Source organism: Xenopus tropicalis, chromosome 6 (genome assembly GCF_000004195.4).
Source record: "Xenopus tropicalis strain Nigerian chromosome 6, UCB_Xtro_10.0, whole genome shotgun sequence".
NCBI lineage: Eukaryota > Metazoa > Chordata > Amphibia > Anura > Pipidae > Xenopus > Xenopus tropicalis.
Genome location: NC_030682.2, coordinates 152,500,361 through 152,519,973, shown reverse-complemented (window position 1 = coordinate 152,519,973; position 19,613 = coordinate 152,500,361). Strand labels below are relative to the sequence as shown.

Below are 19,613 nucleotides of genomic sequence, written 5' to 3'. Positions count from 1 at the left end.
AGTATTTATGTGCCTGATACAGTATGTGCCAGATACAGTATGTACCATATACAGTATTTATGTGCCAGATACAGTATGTGCCATATACAGTATTTATGTGCCTGATACAGTATGTGCCAGATACAGTATGTGCCATATACAGTATTTATGTGCCAGATACAGTATGTGCCAGATACAGTATGTGCCATATACAGTATTTATGTGCCATATACAGTATTTATGTGCCACATACAGTATTTATGTGCCAGATACAGTATGTGCCAGATACAGTATTTATGTGCCAAATACAGTATGTGCCAGATACAGTATTTATGTGCCAGATACAGTATTTATGTGCAAGATACAGTATGTGCCAGATACAGTATTTATGTGCCAGATACAGTATTTATGTGCCAAATACAGTATGTGCCAGATACAGTATTTATGTGCCAGATACAGTATTTATGTGCAAGATACAGTATGTGCCAGATACAGTATTTATGTGCCACATACAGTATTTTTAGTATTTTTGTGCCACATACAGTATGTGCCAGATACAGTATTTATGTGCCAGATACAGTATGTGCCATATACAGTATTTATGTGCCAGATACAGTATGTGCCAGATACAGTATGTGCCACATACAGTATTTATGTGCCAGATACAGTATGTGCCAGATACAGTATGTGCCATATACAGTATGTGCCAGATACAGCATGTGCCACATACAGTATTTATGTGCCAGATACAGTATGTGCCATATACAGTATTTATGTGCCAGATACAGTATGTGCCATATACAGTATGTGCCATATACAGTATGTACCATATACAGTATTTATGTGCCAGATACAGTATGTGCCAGATACAGTATGTACCATATACAGTATTTATGTGCCAGATACAGTATGTGCCATATACAGTATGTGCCAGATACAGTATGTGCCACATACAGTATGTGCCACATACAGTATGTGCCACATGTAGTATTTATGTGCCACATGCAGTATTTATGTGCCACATACAGTATTTATGTGCCAGATACAGTATGTGCCAGATACAGTATGTGCCAGATACAGTATGTGCCAGATACAGTATTTATGTGCCAGATACAGTATGTGCCATATACAGTATTTAAGTGCCAGATACAGTATGTGCCACATACAGTATTTATGTGCCAGATACAGTATGTGCCAGATACAGTATGTGCCAGATACAGTATGTGCCAGATACAGTATTTATGTGCCAGATACAGTATGTGCCATATACAGTATTTAAGTGCCAGATACAGTATGTGCCACATACAGTATTTATGTGCCAGATACAGTATGTGCCAGATACAGTATGTGCCAGATACAGTATGTGCCAGATACAGTATTTATGTGCCAGATACAGTATGTGCCATATACAGTATTTATGTGCCAGATAAAGTATGTGCCACATACAGTATTTATGTGCCAGATACAGTATGTGCCAGATACAGTATGTGCCAGATACAGTATGTGCCGGATACAGTATGTGCCGGATACAGTATGTGCCAGATACAGTATGTGCCAGATACAGTATGTGCCAGATACAGTATGTGCCAGATACAGTATGTGCCAGATACAGTATTTATGTGCCAGATACACTATGTGCCAGATACAGTATGTGCCACATACAGTATTTATGTGCCAGATACAGTATGTGCCAGACACAGTATGTGCCAGATACAGTATTTATGTGCCAGATACAGTATGTGCCAGATACAGTATTTATGTGCCACATACAGTATGTGCCAGATACAGTATGTGCCACATACAGTATGTGCCACATACAGTATTTATGTGCCAGATACAGTATGTGCTACATACAGTATGTGCCAGATACAGTATGTGCCATATACAGAATTTATGTGCCAGATACAGAATTTATGTGCCAGATACAGTATGTGCCAGATACAGTATTTATGTGCCAGATACAGTATGTGCCATATACAGTATTTATGTGCCAGATACAGTATTTAAGTGCCAGATACAGTATGTGCCATATACAGTATGTGCCATATACAGTATTTATGTGCCACATACAGTATTTAAGTGCCAGATACAGTATGTGCCAGATACAGTATGTGCCATATACAGTATGTGCCAGATACAGTATGTGCCATATACAGTATGTGCCAGATACAGTAAGTGCCAGATACAGTATGTGCCAGATACAGTATGTGCCAGATACAGTATGTGCCAGATACAGTATTGCCATAGTATGTGCCAGATACAGTATGTGCCAGATACAGTATGTGCAGATACAGTATTGTGCCAGATGCCAGATACAGTATGTGCCAGATACAGTATGTGCCAGATACAGTATTTATGTGCCAGATACAGTATGTGCCAGATACAGTATGTGCCAGATACAGTATTTATGTGCCAGATACAGTATGTGCCAGATACAGTATTTATGTGCCAGATACAGTATGTGCCAGATACAGTATGTGCCAGATACAGTATTTATGTGCCAGATACAGTATGTGCCAGATACAGTATGTGCCACATACAGTATTTATGTGCCAGATACAGTATGTGCCAGATACAGTATGTGCCATATACAGTATTTATGTGCCAGATACAGTATGTGCCAGATACAGTATTTATGTGCCAGATACAGTATTTATGTGCCAGATACAGTATGTGCCAGATACAGTATTTATGTGCCAGATACAGTATTTATGTGCCAGATACAGTATGTGCCAGATACAGTATTTATGTGCCAGATACAGTATGTGCCAGATACAGTATTTATGTGCCAGATACAGTATTTATGTGCCAGATACAGTATGTGCCAGATACAGTATGTGCCAGATACAGTATGTGCCAGATTATTCCCAGCCTCCTATATGCGCCCCCTTGTGCCCAGCATCTCTCACAACTGCAGAATGGGGGGCACCACGGGGGGCTCTGACTAAACCGCCTCGCTGGCAGCGACTGGAGACAAAAATGATGTAGTTAAACTGTAACTTGCTCAGGCCTGACAGCACCAGTGGTTCTTAGCCACAAACTGAAGGTGCAGGGAAGGGGTTAAACTCAGGACAAACCCCGCCCCCAATAGACTAGAGTGACTTATTAGCGCATTAATCAATGGAACCCCACCTATTGTACAGCGCTGGGAATATGCTGGCACTTCATAAACAAATGTTATTATTATTAATAATAATAATAATAACGCTTTATATGAGCTGCTGTTCCTATTGCGCACACAAGGGGCGGGGCCAGAATGTCGGTACTGCGCTTGCGTTCATGAGGGGCCCCACATAAAGAACTTGTTCAGGGCCCCAGCAATAGCCCCCCAATAACATGGGGTGACGGACAAGCCTGCAGTAGAACCGGGGCGCTACCTCACACCCCTGGGCCTTACAAACTGACAGGTGGGTCCCGCCCCCTCGCCTGGCGCCGAAGTACTTTGGTTGCCTGGGAAATCTCAGGACCCGCCCCCTAACTCCGTAAAAGCCAAGCCTTGTTTGACTGACAGCTTCCTCCGCCAACCCTCAACCTGCAAAAATCGGTCCACGATGAGAGTAGGTGCCTGAAAGTAAGAGGAGCGTTCGCTTGGGCCCTGCGCGCCGCACTGGCACCGGTTCGGCCCTCGGAGTTCGCTTCTGTCGCGGCACAGTGCCCAGTAACTAACTCCGCGCAGCGCAGCACACTGGGGTTGGGGAGGAGCCCTATTCTCCGGGACTGCATTTCCCAGACTGCCTTGCGCCCTGACGTAATTGGACACGTTGGTTCCCGGAAGCGGAGCCGGTGGGAGAGTTACAGGTAAGTGTCTGTGTGCTGCCCCCTCACTCACTGACAGTAAGTACTCACTCACTGACAGTAAGTACTCACTCACTGACAGTAAGTACTCACTCACTGACAGTAAGTACTCACTCACTGACAGTAAGTACTCACTCACTAACAGTAAGTACTCACTCACTAACAGTAAGTACTCACTCACTGAGTAACACACATACTGGCACACTATCACTCACTAACAGTAAGTACTCACTCACTAACAGTAAGTACTCACTCACTAACAGTAAGTACTCACTCACTAACAGTAAGTACTCACTCACTAACAGTAAGTACTCACTGAGTAACACTCACACTGGCACACTATCACTCACTGAGTAACACTCATACTGGCACACTATCACTCACTGAGTAACACTCATACTGGCACACTATCACTCACTGACAGTAAGTACTCACTCACTGAGTAACACTCATACTGGCACACTATCACTCACTAACAGTAAGTACTCACTCACTAACAGTAAGTACTCACTCACTAACAGTAAGTACTCACTGAGTAACACTCACACTGGCACACTATCACTCACTGAGTAACACTCATACCGGCACACTATCACTCACTGAGTAACACTCATACCGGCACACTATCACTCACTGAGTAACACTCATACCGGCACACTATCACTCACTGAGTAACACTCATACCGGCACACTATCACTCACTGAGTAACACTCATACCGGCACACTATCACTCACTGAGTAACACTCATACCGGCACACTATCACTCACTGAGTAACACTCATACCGGCACACTATCACTCACTAACAGTAAGTACTCACTCACTGAGTAACACTCATACCGGCACACTATCACTCACTGAGTAACACTCATACCGGCACACTATCACTCACTAACAGTAAGTACTCACTCACTAAGTAACACTCATACCGGCACACTATCACTCACTGAGTAACACTCATACCGGCACACTATCACTCACTAACAGTAAGTACTCACTCACTGAGTAACACTCATACCGGCACACTATCACTCACTGAGTAACACTCATACCGGCACACTGTCACTCACTAACAGTAAGTACTCACTCACTGAGTAACACTCATACTGGCACACTATCACTCACTGAGTAACACTCATACTGGCACACTATCACTCACTGAGTAACACTCATACTGGCACACTATCACTCACTGAGTAACACTCATACTGGCACACTATCACTCACTGAGTAACACTCATACTGGCACACTATCACTCACTGAGTAACACTCATACCGGCACACTATCACTCACTGAGTAACACTCATACTGGCACACTAGCACTCACTTACACTCACACTTACCAACACACTATCACTCACTTACACTCACACTATCTCTTACACTCACACTTACTGACACACAATCACTTACACTCACACTATCACTTATACTCACACTTACCAGCACACTATATCTCACTTACACTTACCAACACACTATCACTCACACTTACTGACACACAATCACTTACTTACACTCACACTTACCAACACACTATCACTCACTCACACTTACTGACACACAATCACTTACTTACACTCACACTTTCACTTATACTCACACTTACCAGCACACTAACACTCGCTGGGGGAGTCACTCACTCGCTGCTGGGGGAGTCACTCACTCGCTGCTGGGGGAGTCACTCACTCGCTGCTGGGGGAGTCACTCACTCGCTGCTGGGGGAGTCACTCACTCGCTGCTGGGGGAGTCACTCACTCGCTGCTGGGGGAGTCACTCACTCGCTGCTGGGGGAGTCACTCACTCGCTGCTGGGGGAGTCACTCACTCGCTGCTGGGGGAGTCACTCACTCGCTGCTGGGGGAGTCACTCATTCGCTGCTGGGGGAGTCACTCACTCGCTGCTGGGGGAGTCACTCACTCGCTGCTGGGGGAGTCACTCACTCGCTGCTGGGGGAGTCACTCACTCGCTGCTGGGGGAGTCACTCACTCGCTGCTGGGGGAGTCACTCACTCGCTGCTGGGGGAGTCACTCAGTGAGAGGCCCTGCTCCCCCAATATAAGGGCAGTTACATGCTGTACAAGTGCATTGTGGGTACAGTGACTGTGAGGGACGTGTGTCTTTAGGTTTCAGTGTCGGTCTCTATGGAGGGAAAGCGCATCCTGGTAACGGGGGGCTCCGGCCTGGTGGGGAAAGCCATAGAGAAGGTGGTGGCAGACGGAGAGGGGAGACCAGACGAGCAGTGGATTTTTGTTGCCTCCAAAGATGCCGACCTGACGTGAGTATTGTACCCGGTCCCATTGTCTGAACTGATACACAGGAGCTTGAACTCACTAATCTTATTGGCTGCTGTCTCTTCATCCATCAGTGTCGCTCTTAGTGGGTTTATACTGGTTCCTGCACTGGGAATCCCATAGTATTGGAACTATAGTGGGGTGACTGTTACCCCAATGTTTCTATATATCTGTAACCTTGTTATGGGCTAAGGGGGCCCAGCCTGAAGGCCAGTTAGGGGGGGATTTGGGGTGAGTGCTTATTTGTGCCCTGGGTACCCCTGGAACTATAGCGGGGTGACTGTTACCCCAATGTTTCTATATATCTGTAACCTTGTTATGGGCTAAGGGGGCTCAGCCTGAAGGCCAGTTAGGGAGCGATTTGGGGTGAGTGCTTATTTGTGCCCTGGGTACCCCTGGAACTATAGCGGGGTGACTGTTACCCCAATGTTTCTATATATCTGTAACCTTGTTATGGGCTAAGGGGGCCCAGCCTGAAGGCCAGTTAGGGGGGGATTTGGGGTGAGTGCTTATTTGTGCCCTGGGTACCCCTGGAACTATAGCGGGGTGACTGTTACCCCAATGTTTCTATATATCTGTAACCTTGTTATGGGCTAAGGGGGCCCAGCCTGAAGGCCAGTTAGGGGGGATTTGGGGTGAGTGCTTATTTGTGCCCTGGGTACCCCTGGAACTATAGCGGGGTGACTGTTACCCCAATGTTTCTATATATCTGTAACCTTGTTATGGGCTAAGGGGGCCCAGCCTGAAGGCCAGTTAGGGGGGGATTTGGGGTGAGTGCTTATTTGTGCCCTGGGTACCCCTGGAACTATAGCAGGGTGACTGTTACCCCAATGTTTCTATATATCTGTAACCTTGTTATGGGCTAAGGGGGCCCAGCCTGAAGGCCAGTTAGGGGGGGATTTGGGGTGAGTGCTCATTTGTGCCTGGGGGGCGCTCTGTTACTTCCCCTTACATTGATGACTGTGTCTGTAGTGGGTGTGTATGAGATCAGATTGTGAGGCTCAAGTTGGATGCAATCTCCCCATTAACGGTCTGATCCCTACAGGAGCGCGGCAGACACCAAAGCTCTGTTTGAGAAGCACAAGCCCACTCACGTCATTCACTTGGCCGCTATGGTGGGGGGGCTGTTCCGGAACATGAAGTACAACCTGGATTTCTTGGTGAGGAGTGCCAGAGTGAAACCAGAGATTATACTGCACGAGGGGCAGTTCCTAGGCGGGAAACTGGAGGGGGGAGGTCAAGAAGGCAGATTCCTATTTATATGAGAAAACACAGATATTCATGTTGGAACCCAGTTGCCCTTTTGTAAACAGACTGGGGATTTCCATTTCCAGCCAGTAACATCCCTGTTTGCCCACAAGAGTGTAGGTGCCGGGGGGGGGGGGATAGAGCAGAGTGTAGGTGCCGGGGGGGGGGGGGGAGGATAGAGCAGAGTGTAGGTGCCGGGGGGGGGGGATAGAGCAGAGTGTAGGTGCCGGGGGGGGGGGGGGATAGAGCAGAGTGTAGGTGCCGGGGGAGAGATAAATCTAGATTATTTTTTTTTTTCCCTCCCAGAGGAACAACCTGCACATCAATGACAATGTCCTGCACTCGGCCTATGAACTGGGGGTCCACAAGGTCGTCTCCTGCCTTTCTACCTGCATCTTCCCAGACAAGACCACCTATCCCATCGACGAGACCATGGTAAGCGACCCGATGCCCCGCCCACATTATCCTGCTGTCCCGCCCACATTATCCTGCTGTCCCGCCCACATTATCCTGCTGTCCCGCCCACATTATCCTGCTGTCCCGCCCACATTATCCTGCTGTCCCGCCCACATTATCCTGCTGTCCCGCCCACATTATCCTGCTGTCCCGCCCACATTATCCTGCTGTCCCAGTGGTACATTCACATCTGCCTTTCCTTCCAGATCCACAGTGGGCCCCCCCACACCTCCAACTTTGGCTATTCCTATGCAAAGAGAATGATCGATGTACAGAACAGGTGGAGTATTAGTACAGGCTGTGTATATGTGTTTGTGTAAGTGGGGTGGGGCTGGCCAGCTGGGGGCCCGCGGGCCGGATGTAGCCCCCCTTGCTCCGAGTCTCCATAGACTTCACTATAGGACTTCATCAGTTTAGATCAGTGGTTCTCAACCTTCCTAATGCCGCAACCCTTTAATACATTTCCTCATGTTGTGGTGACCCCCAACATACCTCCCAACATTTGAAAACAGTTTTTGACCACGCCCACTGTGTGGCCACGCCCCAATTGCCACACCCCATTTTTAAAATAGTGCCCACGATGGCCCAATAGACAGCACCCCCATACAGTGCCCCCCATACACAGTGCCTCATTTGCCCCCAATTGACCATGCCCTCAATTGCCCCACAGACAGTAGCCCCCATACAGTGCCCCCATAGAAAGTACCCTCCATACACAATGCCCCCATACACAGTAGCCCTCCTTACACAGTGCCCCCCATACACAGTGCCCCCCCATACACAGTGCCCCCCCATACACAGTGCCCCCATACACAGTGCCCCCCATACACAGAGCCCCCCATACACAGAGCCCCCCATACACAGAGCCCCCCATACACAGAGCCCCCCATACACAGAGCCCCCCAATTGCCCCCATAGAGAGTACCTCCAACGTCCCGATGGCTGCAGCCCACCGCTCTGGCACCGTCTCTTCTTGCGGCTCCTGCTCCTTATTCGGCTCCTCGTACGGCGGCGACAGGACCTTTTATAAGGTTGCGCCCACGCGTACTTGTGACGTCACACGTACGCGCGGGCGCAACCTTATAAAAGGAACTGTTGCCGCCGTACGAGGAGCCGCAAGAAGAGACGGTGCCTGAGCGGTGGGCTGCGGTACGGGGACAGTTGGGAGGTATGCTAAGACCATCGGAAATAAGTGTTTTCCGATGGTCTTAGGCGACCCCTGTGAAAGGGTCATTTGACCCCCAAAGGGGTCGCGACCCCCAGGTTGAGAACCGCTGGTTTAGATGAATCCGCCCTCCGACATGCTGCATAAGATATTATTGGCCAGTGTTGGACTGGGGTGCCTGGGGCCCACTGGGGCTGCCACCTCGGGGACCCACACGAACACCCTCGGGTGGCTGGAAAGGTTCAGGTCTGGGTCACCGGGGCCCACTGGGTTTTTCCCAGTATCCTACCAGCCCAGTCCGACCCGTTATTGGCCCACTGTATATAATGAGTTGGGCCAGCACTGCATATGCCCTCTCTGTACCCGACCCAGGTCCCTGCTGATAATGCTTTAGTTTGGCCAGCAGCTTCTGCTTGTGATTGGCTACCTGTCTCCCACACTAACTGCCCCCCAGCAGATGGCATGTACATTGGCATCTTATTCCCATGATCCTCTTGTCTCTCCCCAGAGCTTATTATGAGCAGCACGGCTGTCAGTTCACCTCCGTAATTCCCACTAACGTCTTCGGCCCCCACGATAATTTCAACATTGAGGATGGGCACGTCCTGCCGGGGCTGATCCATAAGGTCTACTCAGCTAAGCGTGAGTCTATACTCAACTTGGGCACTATTGTGGGTAAAACCTGAGGGGTGAGGGTAATTGGATACCAGTCTGCCCAGACCACTGTCTGCATTGAGAATTGCACCGCCTGGTCTGTGGGATTTGACATTGTTAAAGGAACAGTAACACCAAAAAATGAAAATAAATCAAACAAATTAAACTATAATATACTGTTGCCCTGCACTGGACAGCTGGGGTGTTTGCTACAGAAACCCTACTATAGTTTATATAAATACCCCGCTGTGTAGCCCCGGGGGCAGCCATTCCTGCACTGGTACAGCTGGGGTGTTTGCTACAGAAACCCTACTATAGTTTATATAAATACCCCGCTGTGTAGCCCCGGGGGCAGCCATTCCTGCACTGGTACAGCTGGGGTGTTTGCTACAGAAACCCTACTATAGTTTATATAAATACCCCGCTGTGTAGCCCCGGGGGCAGCCATTCCTGCACTGGTACAGCTGGGGTGTTTGCTACAGAAACCCTACTATAGTTTATATAAATACCCCGCTGTGTAGCCCCGGGGGCAGCCATTCCTGCACTGGTACAGCTGGGGTGTTTGCTACAGAAACCCTACTATAGTTTATATAAATACCCCGCTGTGTAGCCCCGGGGGCAGCCATTCCTGCACCGGTACAGCTGGGGTGTTTGCTACAGAAACCCTACTATAGTTTATATAAATACCCCGCTGTGTAGCCCCGGGGGCAGCCGTTCCTGCACCGGTACAGCTGGGGTGTTTGCTACAGAAACCCTACTATAGTTTATATAAATACCCCGCTGTGTAGCCCCGGGGGCAGCCATTCCTGCACCGGTACAGCTGGGGTGTTTGCTACAGAAACCCTACTATAGTTTATATAAATACCCCGCTGTGTAGCCCCGGGGGCAGCCATTCCTGCACTGGTACAGCTGGGGTGTTTGCTACAGAAACCCTACTATAGTTTATATAAATACCCCGCTGTGTAGCCCCGGGGGCAGCCATTCCTGCACTGGTACAGCTGGGGTGTTTGCTACAGAAACCCTACTATAGTTTATATAAATACCCCGCTGTGTAGCCCCGGGGGCAGCCATTCCTGCACTGGTACAGCTGGGGTGTTTGCTACAGAAACCCTACTATAGTTTATATAAATACCCCGCTGTGTAGCCCAGGGGGCAGCCGTTCCTGCACCGGTACAGCTGGGGTGTTTGCTACAGAAACCCTTCTATAGTTTATATAAATACCCCGCTGTGTAGCCCCGGGGGCAGCCGTTCCTGCACCGGTACAGCTGGGGTGTTTGTTACAGAAACCCTACTATAGTTTATATAAATACCCCGCTGTGTAGCCCCGGGGGCAGCCGTTCCTGCACCGGTACAGCTGGGGTGTTTGCTACAGAAACCCTACTATAGTTTATATAAATACCCCGCTGTGTAGCCCCGGGGGCAGCCGTTCCTGCACCGGTACAGCTGGGATGTTTGCTACAGAAACCCTACTATAGTTTATATAAATACCCCGCTGTGTAGCCCCGGGGGCAGCCATTCCTGCACTGGTACAGCTGGGGTGTTTGCTACAGAAACCCTACTATAGTTTATATAAATACCCCGCTGTGTAGCCCCGGGGGCAGCCGTTCCTGCACCGGTACAGCTGGGGTGTTTGCTACAGAAACCCTACTATAGTTTATATAAATACCCCGCTGTGTAGCCCCGGGGGCAGCCATTCCTGCACCGGTACAGCTGGGGTGTTTGCTACAGAAACCCTACTATAGTTTATATAAATACCCCGCTGTGTAGCCCCGGGGGCAGCCATTCCTGCACTGGTACAGCTGGGGTGTTTGCTACAGAAACCCTACTATAGTTTATATAAATACCCCGCTGTGTAGCCCCGGGGGCAGCCGTTCCTGCACTGGTACAGCTGGGGTGTTTGCTACAGAAACCCTACTATAGTTTATATAAATACCCCGCTGTGTAGCCCCGGGGGCAGCCATTCCTGCACTGGTACAGCTGGGGTGTTTGCTACAGAAACCCTACTATAGTTTATATAAATACCCCGCTGTGTAGCCCCGGGGGCAGCCGTTCCTGCACTGGTACAGCTGGGGTGTTTGCTACAGTAACCCTACTATAGTTTGCTTTTTAACTTGTTTATTAATGCCCTGGGGGGGGGGCATAGACAGTACTGTTTCTATTTTTGCTGATGACACTAAATTGTGCAAAACTATAAGTTCCATGCAGGATGTGCCGCTTTGCAGAGCGATTTGACAAAATTAGATAACTGGGCAGCAAACTGGAAAATGAGGTTCAAAGTTGATAAGTGCAAAGTTCTGCCCTTTGGTAGAAATAATATAAACACAAACTATCTACTGAATGGGAGTGAGTTGGGGGGATCCTTAATGGAGAAGGATCTGGGGGTTTTTGTTGATAACAAGTTGTCTAATTCCAGGCAGTGTCATTCTGTGGCTACTAAAGCAAATAAAGTGCTGTCTTGTATAAACAGGGCATTGACTCAAGGGATGAGACATAATTTTGCCCCTTTATAGGTCCCTGGTAAGGCCTCACCTTGAGTATGGGGGCAGTAACAGTGAGTATGGGGGGCAGTAACAGTGAGTGTGGGGGCAGTAACAGTGAGTATGGGGGGCAGTGACAGTGAGTATGGGGGGCAGTAACAGTGAGTATGGGGGGCAGTGACAGTGAGTATGGGGGGCAGTGACAGTGAGTATGGGGGGGCAGTAACAGTGAGTATGGGGGCAGTAACAGTGAGTATGGGGGGCAGTAACAGTAAGTATGGGGGGGCAGTAACAGTGAGTATGGGGGGCAGTTTTGGGCTCCAGTCCTTAAGAAGGATATTAATGAGCTGGAGAGAGTGCAGAGACTGCAACTAAACTGGTTAAGGGGATGGAAGGGTTAAACTATGAGGTGAGACTGTCAGGGTTGGGGTTGTTTTCTCTGGAAAAGAGGCGCTTGCGAGGGGACATGATTACTCTGTACAAGTACATTAGGGGGGATTATAGGCAGTTGGGGGGGGTTCTTTTTTCCCATAAAAACAATCAGCGCACCAGAGGCCCCCCCTATAGATTAGAGGAACGGAGCTTCCATTTGAAGCAGCGTAGGGGGTTCCTCACGGTGAGGGCAGTGAGGGGGTTGGGGAATGCCCTGCCGGGGGATGTTGGGTAGGGGGTTCCTCACGGTGAGGGCAGTGAGGGGGTTGGGGAATGCCCTGCCGGGGGATGTTGGGTAGGGGGTTCCTCACGGTGAGGGCAGGGAGGGGGTTGGGGAATGCCCTGCCGGGGGATGTTGGGTAGGGGGTTCCTCACGGTGAGGGCAGTGAGGGGGTTGGGGAATGCCCTGCCGGGGATGTTGGGTAGGGGGTTCCTCACGGTGAGGGCAGTGAGGGGGTTGGGGAATGCCCTGCCGGGGGATGTTGGGTAGGGGGTTCCTCACGGTGAGGGCAGTGAGGGGGTTGGGGAATGCCCTGCCGGGGGATGTTGGGTAGGGGGTTCCTCACGGTGAGGGCAGTGAGGGGGTTGGGGAATGCCCTGCCGGGGGATGTTGGGTAGGGGGTTCCTCACGGTGAGGGCAGTGAGGGGGTTGGGGAATGCCCTGCCGGGGGATGTTGGGTAGGGGGTTCCTCACGGTGAGGGCAGTGAGGGGGTTGGGGAATGCCCTGCCGGGGGATGTTGGGTAGGGGGTTCCTCACGGTGAGGGCAGTGAGGGGGTTGGGGAATGCCCTGCCGGGGGGTGTTGGGTAGGGGGTTCCTCACGGTGAGGGCAGTGAGGGGGTTGGGGAATACCCTGCCGGGGGATGTTGGGTAGGGGGTTCCTCACGGTGAGGGCAGTGAGGGGGTTGGGGAATGCCCTGCCGGGGGATGTTGGGTAGGGGGTTCCTCACGGTGAGGGCAGTGAGGGGGTTGGGGAATGCCCTGCCGGGGGATGTTGGGTAGGGGGTTCCTCACGGTGAGGGCAGTGAGGGGGTTGGGGAATGCCCTGCCGGGGGATGTTGGGTAGGGGGTTCCTCACGGTGAGGGCAGTGAGGGGGTTGGGGAATGCCCCTAGTGATGGGGTAATGGCAGATTCTGTTAATGCCTATAAGAGGGGCCTGGATGAGTTCTTGAACAATCAGAATACCCAAGGCTATTGTGATACTAATATCTACAGTTAGTACTAGTGGGTGTATTTATAGTTTATGTATGTGAGTGTATAGATTGGTTAGTATAGGTTGTGTGCTGGGTTTACTCGGATGGGTTGAACTTGATGGACAATGGTCTTTTTTCAACCCTATGTAACTATATAAATACCCCGCTGTGTAGCCCCGGGGGCAGCCGTTCAAGCTGAAAGAGGGAGAAAAGGCGCAGGTTACATAGCAGATAACAGAAACTCTGTAGAATACAATGGTGTTTTATCTGCTATGTATTTATATAAACTATAGTAGGGTTTCTGTAGCAAACACCCCAGCTGTACCAGTGCAGGAACGGCTGCCCCCGGGGCTACACAGCGGGGTATTTATATAAACTATAGTAGGGTTTCTGTAGCAAACACCCCAGCTGTACCAGTGCAGGAATGGCTGCCCCCGGGGCTACACAGCGGGGTATTTATATAAACTATAGTAGGGTTTCTGTAGCAAACACCCCAGCTGTACCAGTGCAGGAATGGCTGCCCCCGGGGCTACACAGCGGGGTATTTATATAAACTATAGTAGGGTTTCTGTAGCAAACACCCCAGCTGTACCGGTGCAGGAATGGCTGCCCCCGGGGCTACACAGCGGGGTATTTATATAAACTATAGTAGGGTTTCTGTAGCAAACACCCCAGCTGTACCAGTGCAGGAATGGCTGCCCCCGGGGCTACACAGCGGGGTATTTATATAAACTATAGTAGGGTTTCTGTAGCAAACACCCCAGCTGTACCGGTGCAGGAATGGCTGCCCCCGGGGCTACACAGCGGGGTATTTATATAAACTATAGTAGGGTTTCTGTAGCAAACACCCCAGCTGTACCAGTGCAGGAATGGCTGCCCCCGGGGCTACACAGCGGGGTATTTATATAAACTATAGTAGGGTTTCTGTAGCAAACACCCCAGCTGTACCAGTGCAGGAATGGCTGCCCCCGGGGCTACACAGCGGGGTATTTATATAAACTATAGTAGGGTTTCTGTAGCAAACACCCCAGTTTTACCAGTGCAGGAATGGCTGCCCCCGGGGCTACACAGCGGGGTATTTATATAAACTATAGTAGGGTTTCTGTAGCAAACACCCCAGTTTTACCAGTGCAGGGCACCAGTACATTATATTTTAATTACTAAGGTACTAAGCTGGGCAGGCGGAGCTGTTCCTTTCAGGGTTCCCTTCTGCTCTAGAACTAACGGTGATTTCTTGTGGTTCCAGAGGACGGCACCCCTCTCTCTATCTGGGGCACAGGGAAGCCACGGAGACAGTTCATCTATTCGCTGGTAAGGGACGGGAGTATGGGGAACTCCATTTAAAGGGGAACTTAAAATGGGAATGTGCAGCGTCACAGGGTCCCGCATCTGCCCCCCATGCACAGTAGGATCCCTGGGGTAACCTGGGGGCTTCTGCTTCTCTGTAAAATGTACATGGAAGGGAAATTTCCCCTTTAAGGGTTGGACTGCTTGTGCTTGATCCCCGGCCCCTAACTGTGTGTCCTTCTGCCCTAGGATCTCGCAAGGCTCTTTATTTGGGTGCTGAGGGAGTACAACGAGGTCGACCCCATTATTCTTTCTGGTAAGAACTGCTCTCTGTACCCCAAATGTACAACTGTTTAACCCTCTCTTTGCTTGTGGGCACTTACTGTCCTTCATAAGTCAGTTTCTCCTCCATCAGCCAGGATGGGGGCTGTTCCTGCTGAATTGTGCTTAGTACAGGGGAATCCCTATGTGCCATAGTTTTATGGTATCTCTCTGTACAGGCTATGGGCAAACTTAGGGGGCTGTTCCTGCTGAATTGTGCTTAGTACAGGGGAATCCCTATGTGCCATAGTTTTATGGTATATCTCTGTACAGGCTATGGGCAAACTTAGGGGGCTGTTCCTGCTGAATTGTGCTTAGTACAGGGGAATCCCTATGTGCCATAGTTTTATGGTATATCTCTGTACAGGCTATGGGCAAACTTAGGGGGCTGTTCCTGCTGAATTGTGCTTAGTACAGGGGAATCCCTATGTGCCATAGTTTTATGGTATCTCTCTGTACAGGCTATGAGCAAACTTAGGGGGCTGTTCCTGCTGAATTGTGCTTAGTATAGGGGAATCCCTATGTGCCATAGTTTTATGGTATCTCTCTGTACAGGCTATGAGCAAACTTAGGGGGCTGTTCCTGCTGAATTGTGCTTAGTACAGGGGAATCCCTATGTGCCATAGTTTTACGGTATCTCTCTGTACAGGCTATGAGCAAACTTAGGGGGCTGTTCCTGCTGAATTGTGCTTAGTACAGGGGAATCCCTATGTGCCATAGTTTTATGGTATCTCTCTGTACAGGCTATGGGCAAACTTAGGGGGCTGTTCCTGCTGAATTGTGCTTAGTACAGGGGAATCCCTATGCTGGCACCATTCTAGCATATCTCTTTTGAGCATAATTTATTTTGGGTGTAGTTTGGGGTGTAGGTTACTGCCCCCATGCCTGTGTATGACCATACCATGTGCCCGCTGATAGGTACCCACCTACTAAAGCCCATCTGGGTTCATGTGCTGATATTTGACTTGTTCTGTTCCAGTTGGAGAGGAGGACGAGGTCTCCATCAAGGAAGCAGCTGAGAGCATTGTGGCCGCCATGGATTTTAAGGGAGAGGTGATTGTATCCTTGGGGGTATGGGGGGGGAGGTACAGGGGGTATGGGGGGGGCTGAGTATTTCTAGGGGTAATACATACATGTGCCTGTACCCACACTCACTAACCATAGCATGCCTGTCAATGAAGGGGTTAACTTACCCAGAGTGGGTGGGGCAATTCAACACTTGCCCAGGGAATCCGAGCTGCTCTCCCCCATGATGAGATATAAGGATATGGGGCAGGGATTGGGCCCAAGGGAAAGAACTGATAAAGGGACAGGGGTTTCTCCCTCTTTCGGCATCGTCAGGAAATGGGGTAACCCCCGGCCTTCCCACTGCCCCACTGGGATTCCCAGCCATGTACCTGGGCAAATACAAGGGGGGCATTGGATTTACTATTTACACCTGACCATGGGAAAGAGAGCAGCCCAGGAGCAGGAAGTACAGAGAATCAGAGCTCTGTACCTGGGTAAGTACTGGGGGGAGATTGGATTCACTTACCCAGGGGGAGGTTCCTGTCTGACCATGGGAAAGAGAGCAGCCCAGGAGCAGGAAGTACAGAGAATCAGAGCTCTGTACCTGGGTAAGTACTGGGGGGAGATTGGATTCACTTACCCAGGGGGGGGTTCCTGCCTGACCATGGGAAAGAGAGCAGCCCAGGAGCAGGAAGTACAGAGAATCAGAGCTCTGTACCTGGGTAAGTACTGTGGGGAGATTGGATTCACTTACCCAGGGGGGGGTTCCTGCCTGACCATGGGAAAGAGAGCAGCCCAGGAGCAGGAAGTACAGAGACTCAGAGCTCTGTACCTGGGTAAGTACTGGGGGGAGATTGGATTCATTTACCCAGGGGGAGGTTCCTGCCTGACCATGGGAAAGAGAGCAGCCCAGGAGCAGGAAGTACAGAGAATCAGAGCTCTGTACCTGGGTAAGTACTGGGGGGAGATTGGATTCACTTACCCGGGGGGAGGTTCCTGCCTGACCATGGGAAAGAGAGCAGCCCAGGAGCAGGAAGTACAGAGAATCAGAGCTCTGTACCTGGGTAAGTACTGGGGGGAGATTGGATTCACTTACCCAGGGGGAGGTTACTGCCTGACCATGGGAAAGAGAGCAGCCCAGGAGCAGGAAGTACAGGGAGTTGGATTAATCTGCAACATGTTTTACCCTTAACTGCCCCCCCCCCCCCTCAGTTTGACAGCACCAAGTCAGATGGGCAGTTCAAGAAGACGGCGAGTAACAGCAAGCTGCGGAGGTACCTGCCGGACTTCCAGTTCACCCCCTTCAGTAAAGGTAAGAGAGGCGAGTGGTACAGCCCAGCAAGGTCCTGGGGGGCCATAGCCAGTGATGGTGCCCCAGGGCACATTAAAGGGGCAGTACCCCCCTATACAAACCCTCCTCCCACACAAGCAAAACAAATACATTCTGCTGACAGTTATATATAAGCTGCCCGTTTGCTTGGCCTGTGCCGGGGGGGGGGGAATCCTAGGAATCTGCTTCCCCCCCCCCCTGCTCGGTAGAGCTTTTGGTTTGTGCCTAAGCACGGAGCCATTGGATTGGCCGAGGGGAAGATACACAAATATGCGCAAAACTGTTGGCGCATGTAGTTTGGGCTGAATTGCGCTGTGTGTGCCTGCGCCCCGGCCAATCCAGTGGCTCAGAGTTTGGGCACAACCAAAAGCTCTACTGAGCGGGGGGGCGTTTATCCACAGGTGTTTATAGTTAGGTACCTATAGATACATACAGACTACCTTCATACCTACCTATGTACCTAAATACATTTCTATCTATCTACCTACCTATATACATACCTACCTACCTACACACCTACAGCTGTCCGTCCCTACGTTCCTACCTATGTACCTAAATACATATATATCTATCTACCTACCTATATACATACATACATACCCCTAGCTACCTACCTATATACTTACCGACACCTACATACCCCTACCGATATACATACATACCTACCTACAGATATACCTAAACCTACATATATAACCCTACCTACAGACATACCTACCTACCTACCTACCTACCTACAGACATACCTACCTACCTACAGACATACCTAAACCTACATACAAAACCCTACCTACAGACATACCTACCTACCTACCTACAGATATACCTAAACCTACATACATAACCCTACCTACAGATATACACACCTACAGACATACCTACCTACCTACTGACATACCTACCTACCTACAGATATACCTAAACCTACATACATAACCCTACCTACAGATATACACACCTACAGACATACCTACCTACCTACCTACATACGTAACCCTACCTACAGATATACACACCTACAGACACACCTACCTACGTACATACCTTTGGTGGTGCTGATGCTGCTGTTTCTTCCCTTTAGCCGTGCAGGAAACCTGTGACTGGTTTAACTCTAACTATGCCCAGGCCCGGAAGTGAAGAGACGGGAATTGGCGCAGCCAAAGTGCAAACACTTGGTGTCGGGGCCCCTGGCGAGGACGCGCGGTGCCCGGGACCCGGTGGGACTGGTGGCGGTGGGAGGAATCATTTGCGCCTGTGAATGCGGCGTCAGGGATTGTAGATCTTTCTGTCGGCAATCATAGTGGAGGGTGATTGGTTAATTTATTTCCCTTTATTTATATGTACTGTACCCTCAGCGGGGCCCGTGCCACAATTATGCCCACTGGGCTGGCATTATGGACACCCGGAGGAGCGGCAGTGTGATATCTGCCGGTGCTGCCGTACGGTTATACCAGCGCAGTCTGCGGCTTCCCATCAGCCTGGTACAGTACATTATATACAGTATCTATAGAGATCAGACTGTGTGTGCCCAGGTTGTGCCAACTCTACTGATTAAAATTGGTTCATTTGGAACTAAATTGTTTGTCATTTCTATTCTATTTCCTACCTCTGTGCCCTGGGCACCTAGCTCGGTTGGTCTGTGCCCGGGGAGGGGGGCACCCAGCTCGGTTGGTCTGTGCCCGGGGAGGGGGGCACCCAGCTCGGTTGGTCTGTGCCCGGGGAGGGGGGCACCCAGCTCGGTTGGTCTGTGCCCGGGGAGGGGGGCACCCAGCTCGGTTGGTCTGTGCCCGGGGAGGGGGGCACCCAGCTCGGTTGGCCTGTGCCCGGGGAGGGGGGCACCCAGCTCGGTTGGCCTGTGCCCGGGGAGGGGGCACTCAGCTCGGATGGCCTGTGCCCGGGGAGGGGGCACTCAGCTCGGATGGCCTGTGCCCGGGGAGGGGGGCACCCAGCTCGGTTGGTCTGTGCCCGGGGA

General features: G+C 50.4%; 1 protein-coding gene across 1 annotated transcript; it reads left to right on the top strand.

Annotated features, from left to right (window-relative positions):
* Positions 1-3,530: 3,530 nt before the first annotated feature.
* Positions 3,531-19,218, top strand: tsta3 (tissue specific transplantation antigen P35B). The gene is given in 11 exon segments (NM_001037251.1): positions 3,531-3,777; positions 5,902-6,053; positions 7,115-7,229; positions 7,624-7,752; positions 7,980-8,053; positions 9,447-9,580; positions 14,942-15,006; positions 15,232-15,298; positions 16,283-16,362; positions 17,524-17,623; positions 18,723-19,218. Coding segments are annotated over 10 exon segments (954 nt in total). The 5' UTR covers positions 3,531-3,777; positions 5,902-5,919; the 3' UTR covers positions 18,779-19,218.
* Positions 19,219-19,613: the final 395 nt, after the last annotated feature.